The sequence below is a fragment of the Python bivittatus genome, unplaced genomic scaffold (assembly GCF_059951505.1).
Source record: "Python bivittatus isolate LINGU-HERP-01145 unplaced genomic scaffold, Pbiv_v1 ctg000330_np1212, whole genome shotgun sequence".
NCBI classification, from domain to species: domain Eukaryota; kingdom Metazoa; phylum Chordata; class Lepidosauria; order Squamata; family Pythonidae; genus Python; species Python bivittatus.
The window spans coordinates 33713454-33733850 of NW_028277058.1; the positions used below are offsets into that span (position 1 = coordinate 33713454).

At 37.4% G+C, this 20397-nt stretch overlaps 1 protein-coding gene across 1 annotated transcript in view; it reads right to left on the minus strand.

Moving 5' to 3' along the window:
• Positions 1-15048, minus strand: part of GRIN2B (glutamate ionotropic receptor NMDA type subunit 2B) — a 222320-nt gene extending 207272 nt beyond the window's left edge. Inside the window, exon 1 of the mRNA XM_088141546.1 lies at positions 14638-15048. Within this exon, the coding sequence (XP_087997672.1) occupies positions 14638-15048 (411 nt within the window). The remainder of the gene's footprint in view (positions 1-14637) is intronic.
• Positions 15049-20397: the final 5349 nt, after the last annotated feature.

Here is a 20397-nt window from a genome sequence, read left to right on the forward strand (position 1 = left end):
CCGTCAGCTTGTTTCTGGCATTTTGATAACATAAGACATGCTGTACAACTTCTTCCCACCCTCTGAGCATTGCAAACATATATTCAAGCAAATGGACATACACATAAGGAAAAAAAATACATACTGTAGGTAACAGATGCCGCTGTCATACACACTTGAAGGCAGAGAGAAGATAAATACAACAATACATTAACTCAGTTGCTAGATAGTGTCAGGATTTCATATCTTTTATTTTGTCTCTAGATGGAAGCTGCTAGTCAAAATTAATATGTGTACTGTAGATAATAACTGCCTACATATTCATACTAAATACATTATTTGAAGCAAAAACTAGAAAATGAGGACAACTCAACTATTTATTAGATGGGAGAAAATAAAGCATGGTTTTGACTCAGAATATAAACACTTTATCTGGCAATAAAGGTTATAAACTAACAAACATATCTGCTGTCGTGCTGAATGATATTAACATGGCCACCTTAACTGAAGTAGTTCTATATTCACACAAACTCTGAAGTTAAAGACTTTTTACAAATACATAATTATCAGACCATGAAGTTTCTTTTTACATCTAAATCTATTCATTTATTACTGAAAATTGTATTTTTGCTAATTGTATTGAATATTGGAATCTCTACAGAAATTACCAAGGCTCACCCAGGAGACTTAATAATCCATAATTAGGAAATGAATTACATTCACTACCTAAGAAAACGATATGGGAAAGTTTGAGGAATCACCAACATATAAACCAGGTAAACTTACTGAATACCACTGTTTTTGTTTTCATTCTATTTCTGTCTTTCAGAATAATTTTTTTAATTATTTGAAATCCAGTTGTTTATCCAGTAATTTATATATAGCTTTGTCAAAAACAGATCACATGGGACAAATCTTGTCTCCTTCTTTGACAGGAGAACTACTCGTTGACAAGAAGAATGCTATGAATATAATCTACTTTGATTTCAGCAAAGCTTTTTTATATATATTAATTTTATTAAAGATTATATTATACAGATAAAAACTAATACAAACTATAAAAAGTAAAAAAGTAAAAACAACATATCTATTATAAGCTCAATCTAATATACCCACTTGAATTCCTTCCTTTTATCTTTATATCTCATTTTCTATCTAAACAAATCCTCCAAACCTCATCATTCAAATATAGTCAGTAAAAATCCAATAAAAATTACCAGAGATAACAACTTAACTGTTTTAACCTTAATCCAATAGACTTAAAATTCCACAAGTGAACTCTTTCCTATGTAACTCTTATCTATAAACAGAACTGTAAAACATCATCATCTAGTCCTTGTCAGAAATAATCAATTAGAGATTACCAGAGATAACAACTTATCTATTTTAACCTTGGTCAAATAATTAACTTTATATTCCTTCCCCTTGCTCCCAACAATCTTGGTCTTTAGTCCCTTCAAATAATGTCTAAACACAAGTGTTTAGTAATGTCTAAACACAAGTTCTTTTCATTTTCTCTTTGTCTCTTCTCACAAAATTCCTGACAACATTAACAAATCCCTTTTGTAAATCCACTATAGAAAGATTATCCAAGTCACTCTTCTGATCCATTATTTGTATGTCCTTTTTAGTTATTAAAACATCAACTGGTTTCATATGTACATTCAACATTTCATCTTTTTCCATATCCTTCTTGAAGCCTGTCATTTTTAAATCCACAGTCTAATTAGTCTGTCTTATCCAATAATGTTCTTCCTCTTCCATAACATCATTTACTTTATCAATAATGGCTGAGATCCTTAAAATTAATTTCTGAGTCAATTGTTCACAAATATCTCTCAATAGATCCATTGTTTAAGTATTTTACTCCATTCTGCATTACCAAATCGGGTTTAAGTATGCTTCTCCTTTAATTGTAATATTTATTTCCTTCTGGTGCCCTCTAGTGTCCAACCTTCAAGTCCCATCTTATCATGTTGTTCTTCTTCTGAAAGCAAAAGCATGAATAGTTTCCCACAGGAAGGATTCTTATATTTACTTTCAAAATTTTATTAAATCCATCTGGGCCCTTAGTCGGTTTATAACTTTCTAAAATCAATACCCTAATCACTCTTTTGTTGTTAATTCTAAATCTGTGTGTGTGTGTGTGTGTGTGTGTCTGTGTGTGTATTGCAAATCCTTAAACTCATACTTAAAACTTCTATTGTAAAGGATTGAAGGAAACTCACCCAGTGAATTCCATAAAACTTGCCATTCTGGAGGTTCTCAATATTTAAAAAGCAATAAAAAATTAACTTCAAAATGATTAAGAAATGAGGACCATCCAAACCTTATGTCCACAAAGGCTGCATTACAACTATGAGCTTAGATGGATCATCCCTCAACTCCCAGCTGCTTGACTCACAAGCAGATCACAAAAATGCTGGTCCTGCTGTCTACTCATGAAGAGTAGCTGTCACGAGTAATGTGTGGGCAATCTCACAAACTTTCCTTTCTCCAGAGAAATTTCACCATCCCGGATCCCACATCTGGCTGAGTTTTGAGCCATAATGTTGTCCCTACTTCTTCAGGGATGTCTTCAGTTCGCCATGTCCTCACTGGAAGCTTCGTGCAGTCAATTTCAGCAAAGCTTTTGACAAAGTTCCACATGACATTCTCATCTAGAAGCTGTGAAAGTGTGGTTGGGGCAGGACCACAGTAAGGTGGGTTTGCACTCAAGGGGTCAGTACTAATGGATTTTCATCAACTTGGAGAGCAGTAACCAGTGGCAATCTACATAATCTGTCTTGGGGCTAGAATTATTCAACATTTTTATTAATGGTCTGAATGATGGAATTGAAGGCTGCTTATCAAATTTGTGGATGACACAAAACTGGGAACTCTGGCCAATATCCAGAATGACAGAATGAGATTGCAGTGGATAGTTTGGAAAACTGGGCTGAAAGGAACAAGATGTCCTTTCACAGGGAGAAAAGTAAGGTATACATTTAGGTAGGAAAAATGTAGGATATATATACATGATGGGGGATTCATGGCTTGGAAACACTACATCTGAGAAGAACTTGGGTATGTTCAATGATAACAAACTGAACATATGAGACAGCTGCTAGAAGGACTGTAGCGGTAGAAGCATTGTATTAAAGATTCATGAAAACACCCTTCATTTCTTTCTATTTCCTTAGCATTGGAGAGACCACACCTGCATATAATTCTGGACACTAGATTTCCAGAAGGATAGTGACAGGTTAGAGAGGGTTCAGAGGAGGACAGCAAAGATGATACAGGGATCTGAGGACATGTCCTATGAGGATAGGTTAAAGGAACTTGGGAGCTCAGTCTGGAGAAAAGAAGACCAAAGGGTTAGGCATGTTTAGGTACATAAAGGGAAACTACAGGAAAGATGATCAAGAACTTTTTTCAGTGGTCACAGAAGATAGGACCAAGAGTAATGGGAATAAGCTACAGCTACCTAAATTTCATTTAAATATAAGGAAAAACTTCTTGACACTAAGATCTATATAACGTGGAAATAGTCTACCTATGGAGATTGTGGGTCTCCATCTCTGAACACTTTTCAGAAGAGGCTGGACAGCCACCTCTCATGGATGGTTCAATTAGTTTTCCTGCACTTTGCTGAGGATTGAACTAGATGATCCTAGTGGCCCCTTCCAACTCTACAACTCTATGATTCAGATAAGATTTCTTCTACCCCTCGGCATGTTCCTATCCCTAAATTTCTATTCTGCATAGTAGAAGTAGTAGTAATTAGGGAATGAAACAACCTACCTTAAGGGGACCTAGAATTTTATACATTAGCAGGGATCTTTCAGAAATGTTTTTAAAAATAGGGTCTCCTCTTTTGGGTTGGAAGTTGCTTATATCACCCATAAGGCCTCACTTCTGACCAAGTGTCAGTGTAGGGTTAGCTTCCTTCATATCCTGTTTACTAAGCAATAGATGGCAAATATATACAATAGCCTTTTTGTCTTTTCTAAGCCTAATTGTCAAAAGAACCACCACTGACTATATAATCTGATAACAATGAGTACAGTTGCACTAAACACCCCATTAAATAACTTAACTAATTTTATTTTTATTTTTGTTAATGTATACTGGCATGCTGCAGGGAAAACTCCAGCTCCCAACATCATCATCATTTGCAAGAATGCCTTTAGGCCTTAGACTGACCATATATGGTTTCTTAGACAATCAAAATTCTGGAAGTGTAAATTGTCTGGAAGCGTGAATGCATACCCAGAAAACAGACAAAGGCCTGCAGATGTAATACGGAACATCGGATGGGCTAAAATAGCATTCTGATAAATCAGTGCTTTGTAACTAGTTATGTCTCCATGGCAAGCCTTTTGAGAATTGGTAAGTCAATCTCACAGTTCCCATTCTAAAATTGCAAAACTGTTTTTGCAGCATTTCTTCCTGTGCCACAGTAAAATCAGAAGTTAATCAACTTAGCTACCGAAGAGCTGTGACATCTTAAGAACAAAGTGGCCTAGTGCCAATCCTAGATCAACTCCTGGATTGTCACTAATGCTGCAATGAGAGAATCACTGAGAAAGCCTTAGATTGAATTCATCCAAATGAAGGGGACTATGTTTATGAAGAGACAAATATGGGTTCTATTTTGCTGGCTAAAGTCCCTTCTAGAACCTCAAAAGCAAGAGCTCATTCTGAGATGTGATATTTGACTTTCAGGATGTGAAATATGCGTTCATGTTCAGGGAATTTGTACAATGATTACATAGTAAGCAATCTCACAAAAAATCATGAGCAATTACATGCCAACATCCCAAGGATGAAATTTGCAAGTATAATAGCAGAAGTTTGTATCATATCTAAATGCATGTTTAAAAAAGTATGCTCAGTGATATTACCAAAATACATATGTTCTTTACATTACTTAGTATATGAACTTGTTGGAATTTGACTTATTTCTTCCATCAGTTCTCCCTTCCTCCTGTACATAGATAGAAATAAACTTAAGTGCTCACCTTATTTATCAGTTAGATCATCATTTCCCAATTTTCGCTTTATAAGAACCAGTACTGTACATTACCACTTAAAGCTTTTCTGAGCCATCACATGCAGATCATTTTAAACATCTGTAATAAAGCCTATAGCTGATAGGGATCAAACTTATATATTAAAAGGTACTAAAAACACAGCTATTTCTAATAATTTACTAGGGTCACTCACAAACACATAATGTACATGTCTATACAATAAAGTACATCATTATCCCCCCTTACTTTCTACAGAACACCTGCAGTATCCTATACTACAGATTGGTGACTTCTAAGGCAGTGATATCTATGGCTGAGGCAGTGATATTCAGTAAGATATTCTTGTATCTAAGTTTTTAAAAAATCTGTCACCACAGTGTTTAGTAGATTCTGTCTTCAACCTGTGTTCACTTCAGTTCCTCTCTTTCTGGAGCTACAATTTACAATTATCACACAGAATCTTGCTATGCTTCCTCAGATTTTTTTTTATTTGTGAAACTTTTTCCAATGGATTCAGGCCAGATTCTCTTTATCACTTCAACTTTTGATGTATTTTTGCATTAATACCCTGTCTACCATATAGTATGTTATATCTTATACTCCCAGGTTGTGCTTCAATGGAGCTCTGCAATGCAGTTTCTCATCCATTATCCACCTTTAGCTCCAAGTAAGAATATTTACTGTTTCCTGAATTTAAAAAAAAAGGTTATCATCGGGAAATATGTTCTGATACCTGGCTTACATTTTGTTTGTGCTCAGTTTTGTTCTGTTCCTAATAGTTTTGGTCAGAACATCCTGAGCATTTAACCCTGTTTAAGAATTAGCCATTGAACACTGGGTTTTTTTTTTTCTCAAAGAAGAATACATTAGTCAAGTTGTAATGATCTTCTCTTCTACTAGAATACTGTACAATGATCATCGCATTCAGTGTCTGGTAGTAGCTGCTTTCTGGGAAACTTAGAGGAAGCACAGAGCAATTAGTGAAGTTACTTGTCATGTATGAATTGTTCAGTCACACAACAACAGAAAACTGAAAAGAATGTCCTTTAATAGGATATAAAGTATGAACTTAAGCCTTTAAGGGATTTTTTTTTTTAATGACAACTATTCTATTGTGCTTCATGTATAGCTACAAAAAATACTGCTCTGTAACTATGGATACAATAGATTATGGAAATGCTTTCCATGTTAGCTTTAGCTGATAAATTTCCTAATATCTTAGATCCAAAATATATAAAATACGTCTCCAGAAGGAGAATTTCTGAGGCCTAAATCCAGGCAGGTCATTTATAAAGATTGCAAAGCTTCCCTTTGCTTGAGATATTCCAGTAAAGGCAGCACTATATATTTTGTGTTGTCTCTCTTCAGGGCACAGTTGGATAAAAATTTTGAGGCCAAAAGTCCTTCCTATTTTGTGCAGATTTACTGAAATATTTCATCTAAGTAAATACACTTAAGGTCAAGTTAAGACTCCTCCCCCTCACAGTGCACTGTATGATGGAAAGTAGCAGTTTTTTCAGTAAGTCTATGACTATGCAAGAGGGAAATTGGTTATTGGTTAATCTGGAAAAAAAATGGATATCATCTATTTTCTTACAGCAAGTCAGTCTTAGTTCTGCTGTGATCAATGGTAGTTCTCCAGAGCTTCAGACAGAAGTAAGTAAGTAAGGCTAAATGAAAAATTTGTAAGATTAGATGTTTCCCGAATAGTTTTGGTGAGTAAATTTACTTTAAATATATTAATGTGTACAATATAATTTTTAACTGCTTGAGCAAATTAAGACTCACGATTAATCTATTCTCCTGAAAGTAGCATCAGTATATGTAAAACTATAAAGAGTAGAACTGCAGTTTGCAAGATATATTGATACACATGCACAAACTCGTAAGTGTGAAGAAGAATGATCATATTTCCTTCATTCCCAAGTCAGTTACAATGCTAAAGAAGATAAATGATGGATTACAAGTAGCCAATCAGCATGTATGAGCTATCAGACATCAGTGTCTGATATTCATCTGCTAGACAAAATGGGTCTCTTTAGCAATAGAACACCATACTTGTTCTGAGAGGGAAAAGGCCATCCCCTTAACTTATTTCTACCCATACTTTCTGCATTCACTTTTCTTTTGTAACCTAGCAATGAGTAAAATGATGATAGAAGCTTCTTCTACTTTGAGCTCTGTTCTAGCTTGACTTGCCACTCAGTCTTCTTGCTGACTAGAGATTTGCAATGTATTTTATGACTTTTCTTTCTTTAGCAGTGAAGACTGAATATCAAACTAGTAGGACTGTTCCCTTGAGGAGAAACTTTGAGAAAATGCTTGCTTGCTTGCTTGCTTGCTTGCTTGCTTGCTTGCTTGCTTGCTCGCTCATTCAATCATTCATTCATTCATTCATTCATTCATTCATTCATTCATTCATTCAATTTATATAGCTACCCATCTTACATACATGACTCTGGGCAGCTCACAACAATTAAAAACATTAAAAAAAATGAGAAAACTACAAACAAAAAACAAATAAAAGTATAACCATGTGAAAACCATTAAAACCACTATAATCAGCAGTCAAGATACAAAATATTCACAATATTCAATATAACCATTGAGCAGGTTCTACACTACAATTGGATCCCCATATCTGATGACAAAACAGCCTTTCAAAAGACCAGTAGGGTCAGGGCCAATCTAATCTCCAGGGGGATAATATTCCAAAGGGTGGGTGCCATGACAGAAAAGACTCTCCCCCAGATCCTGTCAGATGACATTTCTTAACAGACGGGATACAGACCATGCCTTTCCTGCTGGACCTAATGGAATGGGTAGATGTAACTGGGGAGAGGCGGCCCCTCAAATAACCCAGTCCATGCCACGTAGGGCTTTGTAGGTTATTGCCAGCACCTTGAATTGAACCCAGAAGTACAGTGGCAGCCAATGCAGCTCACAGAGCAGAAGTATAATGTGTGCTCAATGAGGAGCACACATAACTGCCCACAGCCACATTTTGTACCAGCTGCAGCTTCTGGATGCTCCTCAATGGCAGCCCCATGTAGAGTGCATTACAATAATCCATTTGGGAGGTGACCAAGGCATGAATTAATGAGATTAGAGTCTCCTGGTCCAGGAATGGGTGCAAATGGTGCACAACATGAAGTTGTACAAAGGCCTTCCTGGCCACTACTGCCACCTGCCTTTCAATCAGGAGTTGTGAATCCAGGAGGTTGTACACAAGGTCTGTTTGGGGCAGTGCCACCCCATCCAGAACAAGATATGCTAAATCCCCAGAACTGGAAGTTTCCAAAGGCCAAACCACTCAGTTTTGCTAGGGTTGAGCTGAACCATGTTGTTCCCCATTCCAAACCTTACCCCTCCAGACATTGAGACAGGACATCAACAGCATTACTTAATTCACCAGGAGCAGAGATGTATAACTGAGTATGATCAGCATATTGGTGATACCACATCCCATGGCAGCAGATGACCTCACCCAGCAGCTTCATGTAGATGTTAAACAGGAGTGGAGAAAAAAACCCTGTAGGAAGCAGGGGCCAGGGCAAGACCTCTCACTCTCAATTAACACTGATTGGAACCAGCCCCAGAGGAAGGAGGGAAACCAGCACAATACAGTGCCATCCACATCCAACCCCCAGAGTCATTCCAGAAGGATGCCATGGTCAACGGTATCAAAAGTTGCTGAGAAGTCAAGGAGAGCATGGATGGATGCACAACTCCACAACTCATGAGGTCATCCAGTAGTGCAACCAATGCTGTTTCTGAACCATACCCTGGCCTGAAACCCAACTGATAGAGGTACAGATAATCCACTTCATCCAGGATCCTCTGAAGCTGTTGCATGACCATCTTCTCAACACCTTCCCTAAAAAGGGAAGATTGGATACTATATGGAAATTGTCCAGTATAGTTGGGACTAGTAATGGCTTCTTGAGAAGCGGGTGAACCAATGACTTTTTAACTGATATGCATAATGAAAGGCAGAGCTAGTGTATCTGCAAGCACTGTTATTCTTCAGCTGGAGACAGACAGACATTAAGAGGTTGCAGAACCATGATCACAATCTTTTTAATAGATATGTATCTTGAACCTCATGGATGCCAGCATGCATCCCCACTGGTTGGAACCTACTTTCTGTCCTTGTTCTCTTGAGGAAGTAAATAGTGACTGTATCTAAGTTGTGGATGTTTCTGACCTAGGAAGCTATACTGGATCCTCTCTAATAGCCTTCTTCTGTTTGGGTGAATACTTTCTTATCAACATATGTTTTACAGAAAGATAAGTTTTAGTCTGATGCTTTATTTTAGCTGTTGCATCTGCTTGCTTCTATTTATTTATATATTTATTATGTTTATTGTATTTTATTAGATTTAACTCTGGTTGGACCCTCTGAGTGACACAACAGTAGCTATAATGTGGGATAAATGAATAATGAGTAAAAGAAATAAACCATCCAACAGCTATATTCTCAAAACAGGAAAATGTCATGCTGCATCCATTTCAGCACTTAGCTATGAAGCACTGTTGATACTCACTTCAACTACTGACCTCCCTTCTAAATGTGAAATAAACTAGAAAATGAAGCGAGTTCAGAAGCTGTTCAACCCTGTAAGCCAGCTCTAAGATGTTGTGTGTAACGCTTAAGTGAAGGAGACATTTATTTAAAAGACCCCATGATACGGCCAGTCAGGTTAAATCAACTTTAGTCCTTCATTATTTGTACTTATGCTATTTTTAATAATTCATTGGAAGGGAAATGATTTTGTAGGGTAACAGAAAGACTGCTTATTCCCAATTAATGGTCATTGGCTGCAAGATAAACAAACATTCAGAAGAAGTTTCCCACCATGCCAGAAATTATCTAGCATGCACAGTTTTAGAAGCACATTTCATTTCAGTAGCAACCTAGCTTGAGAAAAGAATATGAACTTCCAAATTCCAGTTACTCATGTGAAAAACCTGGGATATGAACTGTGACATTCATAGGAAAACAGGTTGGAAGAGAAGTTGTTTACAGTTTACTTGGACTGTAATTCATCCCCACCCTTATTTTTCAGACCTTGTGACCTGAATATGAATGTATAGTCCCACAAAGGTGATGTAGCATAAATGAATAGCTGTCACAATCCAGCAGTGACAAAAGTATCAATATGATTATCAGTCAGGCACAGGGAGACAGGGAGGGTCATGTACCATGCAAGTGTATAGCTGCTAATTGGTGAATTACATTTGTTTGTAGCCAATCATAACCATTCAATTAGGCACTGCTGATTTCACTCTCTTTGGGCTTATCTTCATTGCCCTGTTGCCAAAACAGGCCAGCAACCATTATTTGCAACTGGAACAGATGGTACTATCCTCTATTTACCCTCTACTCACCATGAATGCAAGTTTCGACATCCTTTGCTTTCCTGCTGCATCTTTAAAGTACTGTTTTCCCATTTTGTCACCCCAAATGCTCTTATCTAGTATGGCCAGAGCATTATACTCCCTTATAAGCTAACCACAGCAGTTCATTGGCTACTTCACAGAGGAAGGAACATCCCCTCAGCTGAGTCAATAGTTGCTCTGATCTCTCATGTCCTCTGCAGTTTTCCTATCACACTACTGCTGAAATAGTGCAGTGGCTATGACCTTTGTTTAGCATACAGAACGTTGCCAGTTTAAAACTCAGCAGATTTTTTAAAAAATCATATTTATCTTTCTCCGAACTAGCTAGATTTTCCCCCGGACTTTAAAAAATAAAAAAAATCCAGCAATGAACCATTTCATTGTTTCTTCTGTCCCTTGAGTTTAAAAGGCTTCACAACTTGGGAAATAATGAAATGATATGTCCATAGAATTATTTTAAAAATAAATAAATAAACATTAAGCATGCAGTGAGAAGGTGGGAACCTTTTATGAACTAACTTGGAAAGCATTAGTGAGACCTCTCTTCAAATACTTAACTCTGTATTTAGGGTGTGCACTCCAAAAAGCTGATACTGTATGTCTTCTGATATCTCTTGCTGTAATGAAGGCAGGACAAGATATAGGAAACAAATCTCACTATCTGAAGGTAATGGTAAACAAACATTATTGGGCACAGGAAAAGAGGAGTCAGAGTCCTTTTGAGTACATCCTCATTTCTCCTGTGGAAATCTCTGCAAGATAATTTTCACAAATGCTTTCCAAGTTAGTCCATAAAAAGTTACCATCCTCTCACAAATGTTTAATGTTTCTATGTATCATGTCATTTCTGGGTCTCATAGTGAAATAAATGTATTGAACATTTTAAGAGAGAAATATTCACATTCTGTTCAAACAGCTTAATGTTGTTTTGGAAGTTACTGTGTCATTTCTAGGTGGCTAAGGAGAGCCTAGTCTTTCCTCCCTACGCTCTGAGCTATCCATCCTATCTTTAAGTGACATGGAGCTTTTCATATGTTTACATCTCAGTCCCTTTTTATGCTGTACATATACTGGCACAATGGCTTAAAGGGATTAAATATTAGACAACTTTCCCATGGGAACTACCTACTTAGCCTTCCCTCTACTGTATGATTAGTTCAGAGCTTGCCTGCCTCCCTATATTCTTCCCTCTTCATGCTTTTACTTGCTTCTTGCCCTGCTTTTTACCTGCATTTTAAGAGTATTTGTTCTGAAAATGTATGGTTATATAAAGGCACATATCAATGCAAATTTACAACTCTTTTACATTCTAAACCTGAAAGTGTATTTGTTCAATCATAACGAAATATATATCATGAAATTACATGTCTTCTGCAATTTCCAGATGACTAGCTATGTCAGTCTGCTGCAGGAAAAAGAGCAAAGAATCTTGTAGCACTTTCACAACAAGTGCCGGCCAGAAATGGTCAACACTTCAGCAGTTTGAGTCCAGCCTTCGCGTTAAACAGGGTGAGCTCCTGTTTCCTCCCCAGTTCCTGTCAACCCAACAGGTCGAAAACTCACGTGAGTAGATAAATGGGGACTCTCGCTCCGGTGGGAGGAAAAATGCTGGCGGCGCCTTGCAAAAAAGGAGTTGGGAGCAGTTGCCGGTAAGCGCAAAAAACCGTGCGCGCCCGAAAAGGGCACGAAGCAACGGAAACCCGCCTCCTGCACTCGCCAGCTGGGCTCTGCTCTAGGAAGGAGGCTCTGGCAAACCACTTCCGAAAAACAACTGCCTTGAAAACTGCAAGGATTCATCCAAGCAGTCACTGCAGAGTCGGTAACGACTGAGCGCAGATTTAAAAAAATATATATATATTATGGTGTTCACTTTTCTGGACTACAGAAAGTTCATAATGAAACTGTTAGTCTTTATAGCACTACAAGATTCTTTGCTGATTATGTAATTAATATTTATACACTAGATTAGCATAGAGATGTTATTTTCATTACCACTCTATGTACACCTATTTCATTCTATCAAAATAATTTATGGGTTTTTTTTCTCCTGACAAATGTTGGCAGTCATGTAATTCCAATTCTATCTTCCTTTGGAGCCCATTCCCTATGAGTATTTTTAATCAGAAGCAATAGGCAACACACTATATTACAGTAATATTTTATATTAACAGGGACAGATATGCAGAAGCATAAGTCTGGGAGTCCTCACTCAATCAAATTATCTTGTTAGATTTACAACTAGAAAATCTACCCATACTTTGTATCTTTAGTCACTGAAATTGATTTATCAAATTCAGGGAATCTGAGTTCTCTATAAAGAAAGTCATGACAACCAGAATTTATGATGAAAATTAGGCCCTTGCCACAACATACTCTCTATGCAACAAAATGTCAAGGCAAACTGAATAAAGGAAAAGTTTCCTCTAGGCTCCTTTAATTGGGGGGGGGGGGAATATTTTCAACATTGTTTCCAGACAAGTATACAGTCTGACTTCTGTCTTGATGTACCATTGGACAATTTGTATGCTTAATCTGAGAAGCCTCTAAAGCTGCTTTAAAGTGCAGTGGTAGCATAAAGACTCTCTAGCAGACAACCGAAGTTTTTCTTTTATTAAATCTGAATCAGAACCAAAGGACTTTACTCCCATGTCTTTCCCCAGAGTCAGCAAACTATAGCTAATACAAATAAAAGCCACTGATAGAGCTGTGTTCTGCCTCCATTAATAAATGAAATCACAAATGTTGCCATTTTAATTACGGCAGGAGGACAATTTTTTAAACGAAAATTTTTCATGTTTACGTAGCCATTGTTCTAAGTGCTTTAGTCCCACTATTCTCATCATCGTCTTAGAATTAAATTCCTTCAATCCCAAATCAAACTGAGTTCTTGAGACAAAATATTTGGTCTTGATACTATTTTTCCTCTGTTTGCAAATGAAAGTTTGAATCGCCAGCAGGGTTCCCTCCACCATAGAAACAACTAAACTAAAACTTCTAAAGGCAATGAAGGGGGGGGGAGGGGGAAACATTCTTACAGTCCAGCAACTGTGTAACCGGCTTGATGGAGGAGGAAAAAGAGGATGTGTCTCAGTAAATCACTTTACAGACTGTTGAAACATGGCTTTATATCTTCCATTTATGCTTAAAACAGAGAGGAGATATACATGATCTTATATATTGGATATGACCGAGAGAGAGACAGTGGACGTTACCTCTTTCTATGGCTCTATGGACTTGCTATTTCTTCATACCAAAAACAAAACAAAGCAAAACCATGCCAATACCTAGAATTGCCCTTGCCTGATAAGGGTGGACAACCCCAAGAGGACAACATTAGCTCTGCTAATGGGAAATGGAATACTATATATCATCATCCGTATCCTAGAAAGATTCCATCCAAGGAAACCATTGCACAGAAGTAGAATAGATGATTATAGGAACTGAAAACTTACGTAATTAAGGGATTAGTCTCTATATTTGAAATAACAGAGTAGCACTACAAATTAATTTGGAAGGATGAATACAGTAAAGGAGGCAACAATTACATTAGAATGCACAAAAGGGGGGATACAAAATGGACATAAACACTTTTCTACGGTACACCTATATACCTATGTTCATAGCACACCATGATTTAGTTTACATGAATTCAGATCTATAATATGTAAAGTATCAGTCCTATGGCTGTCAAAGAAATTTAGATTATCTCTAGTATCTTCCAGTTTTAAAAGTCATGATTTTTTTCTCCTCTAATCAATTCAATCAATTCTGCACTGATAGTATTCTTGTAATCCATCTATTCATATATTTTGAGTTAAACATTATATGAAGACAATCTGAGTTGTTGTTTTTTTAAAAAATAAAAATAAAATATCCTCAAAATGTATGAGCAATAGCTTCCTAGCAGCTTTGTAAAACCTGGAAAAATCAAGATCTTTAAAGGTCTGTCTAGATAATTTTCAGACCATCAGCATATTTTCTCTTGCTCTAATTTTATATGTATGTATATGTGTGTGTGTGTGTGTGTGTGTGTGTGTGTAAATAATTTTTTAATGGTCTAATTTTGTGAGTCATTGCATTGGTAAATGAATAGTAAGATAAAAACAATATTTGCTGCACTGATATGAACTTTGGCCTATGGTATCTACAATGGGAACACTGGCCATCACCATTTATAATCCAGGACCATAACAGAAAACAACCCTTAATATTTGCAGTGCATGAACCTATAATTTACCTTGTCCGCCATGATCATGGAAGAGCCACCATGGATTCCTAGAATGGGTGTGAGGGTCTGGGCAGAAATGAAGTCCAGGATCTGGGCAATAGCTTCCTGGTCAGTATCATCAGCAAACACCACACCTTGGACCCTCCGTTCAGACATGATATCACAGATGCGGGTAATGATGCTCTTAGGATCTGTTTCATTCATGGCCACCAGTTCCACTCGAGGTATGAGGGAGAGATGATGGAAATCATCCTTCTTGTGGGCATCTGTGATAGCTACTTCATCAGAGGTACCCACCAAGATGACAGCAATGCCAATGCTGGGGTGGTTCTTTTGGGCCCAAGCCATACCACCTGTTGTTGCTAAGACTGCCAGCACAAGCCAGAATTTTGAAGAATAGCACTCTGCTCTGGGCCTCATCTTCAGCTCTTACACTCCCTGAAATGAGACAAAAATTAAAAGATTCAATAAGATATATGTAAATCACAGAGATAACTAGGCACACACCGTTAGCCATATTGCCTTATGGAGTTACAGACTATTGATCTACACAGCGCTACATTGTCTACTGAGTGCCAGGGACTTTCCAAGATATCAGGCTGGAGTTTTTTTCTCAGCCCATTCTCTAACACTGAATAATACTATCCCCACCACAAAAAAAAAAAAAAGGTATTCAGTTATAACCAAAACGTACTACTATAATTTGTTTCAGACTTCAGTAATCACTGAGGAAAGATCCTTACCTTTACTCTGTGAAAACTTAATAAGAGTGTTGGGGGAGAATTAAGGATCTGGTCAGAAAGAGAACAGTCAGGTATGTAGTCATTAACTATTGTTCTACCTTAAAATCACATGATGAGGCATTAATGTCCTCTAGTGATCCTTGTGAAATTATTTTGGCTAAAGCCCTAGATTATAATTAATTAAATTCATTTCTGCCTTGCCTCCCATTCATTTTTCCAAAAGAACTCTCCACCAGCTTCCCCCCTGCTCCCCACCCCCAGAATAATTCAAAAAGAAGATAAGGAAGAATCCTTGGCAGTAAGATGTCTCTCCTACCACCTTGGTGTTCCTTCAGGAAAGCTTGAGGTATTCTTATTCTGATCATTTTAATTATAAATTGTTCTAATAATTTTAATTATTATTTATGAAGATAAATTAATACTTTCAGAATATGGAACTGTAGTGAAAACTTCTTTTGTCAATACTAATTTTATTTAAATAGCAATCCACAGGCTTCAGGGTCAGTTGTGTCTCTTATTTTCTTTTCCAAGAACTTGTGCTAGTCTCAAACCTTAGGATGGTAGCCTTCAAGCTAATAGAATTGCTTATATATTCTGATTCATGCCTTGGAATGTTGTCTTCTTTTTCTAAACATTGAAACGATGAAGACCTATGAGGTCATCAGTGCAACCCTGCTAATGCCACAGTTCTCCCTCCAGGACACTTTACTTTATCTTGTTTTAATAACACAGAGTTCTTTTCATCTGCAAAGCACTTTACAAGCCACAGCTAATTAATCCTCACAGCACCTCAGTAACATACATATTGTTATCATTGTCTTCCCTGTCCAAAAATCATAGCAATGAGGTTTGCCCTGTAGGTCCTGAGGCTTCTTTTATCAATAAAAAATAGAAGTAACTGGCATGTAATCTGATGCTCAAACCATAGATCCATGTTATTTACTTTGCTAATATGAAACCCTGAAATAATTGGAAAATAATACTATTCAAATCTGAAATCTGGCCTAATTCTTCTTCTGCAATGATTTATAAAATATCTGAAGCACTCAGATTACCATTACATTGCAAAAGCTCTTGTCTTTCCATTGCCTCAGAAGTTAAGACCTCAGGGGCAACTTGCGTAATCTCTTTGATTATGATCCATCTCCAGATTCACCATTATATTCCAAATAAATATCAAGAGCCAGAGGAAAAAAAATAGTGACTGCACTGAGGGCAATCTCTTTACTAATAAAGTAATTGAGAGGAACCTAACAAAGTTTTGTACATTTCATTTGGTCTAAATAGAACTAAGAAAGCCTTTCTAATCATTGAGCCCCAGTGCCCATGGAGTAACATTTGTACTGATCTAGTCTCATGATAAAAAAAAATAGCCCTAGAGGATGCTGCCACATCATAAGCTCCCAGTGCTCCCAATAAAAATATTCTGCACAATCTGTCTTCTCCTTCTTAATGGATTTTCTCTGATGAGATTTGTAGAAAAATATGGAGGGAATGGTTTCCAAATGGAAGACAGTGGTATATGGGCACTAGTAAAATTCCATGTTGTTTTACAGCAGAAAACTCATCAGCAAGCACTGATCTTGTCAGTGGTACTAAAATCACACATATGTATGCAACTCACTCAATGCCCTCAACATATTATTGTCACAATCATTACACTATCATTAAGAAAAGCAAAATCCAGACAGATACTACTACTACTTTATTATTTTACACAGGTTTCAAATCCACTTACCAAAACCTGAAAGGAAAGAGAATATGAAATGTCCACTCACTGTTCCGAAAAAGAAGACCTTGAGACTCTGACAAAATTTATTGCTAATTCGATTAAGGCAGAACTGTTGCCATCACATTAATTGATTGATTGATTATGTGCCATCAGGTCATGTCAACTTTTAATGACCACATAGATAGACCTGCTCCAGATGATCAGTCTCCAACCTAGCCCTTCAAGTCTTCCAATGGTGTACCCATTGCCACTGTAATCAAATCTATTTACCTTGCTGCTGGTCATCTTCTTCTTCACTTTCTTTTTACCTTTCTCAGATAAAGAAATATGATAATTTGAGCCTAATAATTTGTACCTCAAGTGAGAACTCTGGAGTAATTTGTTCTATGATCCATTTGTTTGCTTTCTTGACTATCCATGGTATTCTTGGGAGTCTTCTCCAACACCAAAGTTCAAAAGCATCAATTTTCTATCCTGATTCTTCACATATCACTTTTACCTCCCTAGAGTGTCAGAGGAAAACTATTGCCTGCATGATTCTGATCTTTGTAGATATAAACATTCTTCCAGTCCTTGGCTCTACTTGACAGTTTGTTTCTGAATGTTCATACTCAGCAATGGAAGAGAACTTTGCTGAAACTAATTATATTTAAATATATAAACAAATGTAGGAACACAAATACAAATTGTGATCCTAGTTCCCTCAGTAGGCTCCAGGTAGATGGAATTTGCATGTTAGTTTTTGAAGAGAGAACAAACGAGCCAATCAACTACTTCTGCTTCAGCTGACCTCAATGGGGCTTTTTAGCTGCACAGAGGGGTGTGGGTGTAAATTGTCCCAGGAAGGTTTCATTTATCTTAGCTTGCAACTCCAATGGCTGCTTTGCAGAGAAGGTTGGAGTGAATAGTCATTTAGCTCCCAAGCAAAACAAAGACTGCAGCGGAACAGAAGGGAGAATTTCAAGGGGCAAAGTCTGATATTTTTGACCAATGTCAAGGCATTGATGAGACAGCAGTGGAGGAGCTTTGAAAAGGCAGTGGGGGAAGCCCTGGATCTCATCCCCTCCCACTAGGCTTGGGGACTCTCCTGTAGCGGGTAAGCTTTGGTTGGTACCTGCTACATTCCTAGTTGCCTGCTGGACACCAACTAGGTGTTGACAACAGCTACCCAAAGCAGAGCTGCTAAAGGAAATTACAGGAACACAATATTCTCACTGGCCTTGGAGACCAGCTGCCAGAGTGGAGATGGTCTTTCCAGTGCCCTTGGTGGTAAAGAGAAGAGTTGGCTTCTCTCTGTAAGTAAGTCAAGGCAGAAAAAGCTTCATCCAATCTGTGCAGAGGAAGAAGACCTCACTCCTAGGCAAACGTTTGGCCAGAGGAATGGATCTTCTTCCCCTTCTTTGAGAATTTGGGAAAGAGAAGAAGATCCTACACTCCTCTCCCCCCCCCCCACCTTGTTGGCACTGCTCTTGTTCCTGATGTAGGAACACAGAAACTGGCCCCCTTCAGCAGTCAGTGAATGGAGTCCCAAAGCAACCAAATCTCTTGCCACAACCCAGCCATTAATTTTGGCTACCCCTTCCTTACTGAATAAAAGAAGCTGCAGTATATATTTAATTATCAGATAAATGGGGGCTGGAGACAGCTTACCATTGTCCCTGTAAGACCATTTTTAAAAAGAAAAAGGACTATTTCAATGGTCCATTGATAAACTGTTACAAAAAACAAAACAAACAATTTCACCACCAGTAGGGAAAAGAAGACAATTTCACTATAGTAAGTTTCCTTCTGAAGGAGAACATCCAGCTCAGCAGCCCACAATGAAATGACTATAGAGGGGAGCTACTAGGGACTGGAGGAGAGAGGTATTCTCACCATAGTACATACTAGCCAATCAGAGTGGAAGCACTGCCTACTACAAATTGAAGTGCAGTAATGGTACACACCATATAGCTTATGCTGGCAGAAGTGCAAAATCATTACTTTTAACACAGAGCAAGAAAAGATGGGCTGAAATTGCATTCATTGCAGATGAGGATGACATAATATGTTCTTATGCTCAAGTAATGGTTTAATGGGTCATCCTTGTGCTGGGGAAGGCATAAGAATAAAGAATTGGAATGTCCAATACATCATTGGTGCAAAACTATTTTGGTATGTTTAGGTTATATTTCTATAGTTTTAAGATAGTGATTAATTCAAGAAAAAGAACTAGCTGGTATATATTGAGCACCAGTGCATCTTTTCAGGAATAAAATGAGATATTCAGCTAATTATTGAAGATGTGCTCAGAATGTAACAGTGGTTCACAGTCTTGGGCCATATTTGCTCCCTTTTGATTAGAACTTGTCTTGTAGACTCATTTTTTGTAGATACTCATATTCTCTTGAGCAACATTACAGTGATGTGGTTTTCTATAAAGGAAATGGATGTTGCGTCCTTTTATGATCACAAAAAGGTTAATATTACAAAAAATCAAATACCTCTTATCCATCAATTACACAATGGTTTGAGAACTTAGCTCTGTTCCATATCTGAACAAGAATTCTATTTGTAGAAGATATGACTGGTATGTACCATATATAGTACTCTTCATGTTTAATTTCCATTTTTCCTCTTTTAATGCTACACTGACTCAAATGCAAATAGGTCAATTACACAGTAGGAGAACTATAGGTAGGTATAGGCATAGGTATAGACATGAAAAATGAATGGAATGATGTGTAAATGATGAATATTCATGCAAATTCTCCCTTATCCTTTTTTTCTTTTACTGTTTTCAAACAAAATAAAAAATGAATTTTAAAAATATCTAAATGCCTGTTATTTGCTCTCTATTATATATGGTTTCAAGTCAGTTCAGCATAGCCATATAGTAAAAGAATGATGCTTCACTGGGCAGGCAGGGAGGAATATTCAAAGGGTTCAATGGTCCTTCTCATTTCCCTTCCTCTCAGAGCATCCCCTGCAAGCAGCCCAGAGAAAGGGAGAGGAGTGGGTGTCTCTCCTCCAGTTACCCAGACTGAAGCAGTACATTGCTCGTCTAGTAGTTTTCCCAGTATTTAACCACATTCATACAGCAAAATTATGGGCTGGTATGAAACATAATCCCCCTTATAATATATATAAGTATATAACTTAGTTTTGCAGGTATTTGGGCCGTAACTCCTCATATGCCCAGCAAATTAGCCTCAAAACAAACAAGAGGGGGAATGTACTGCAGAGTGATTTTTTTTCTTGCTTTTCTGACTCTGTTGCCTAATCAGGGAAAAGAACTGTTGTTGGATGCTTATG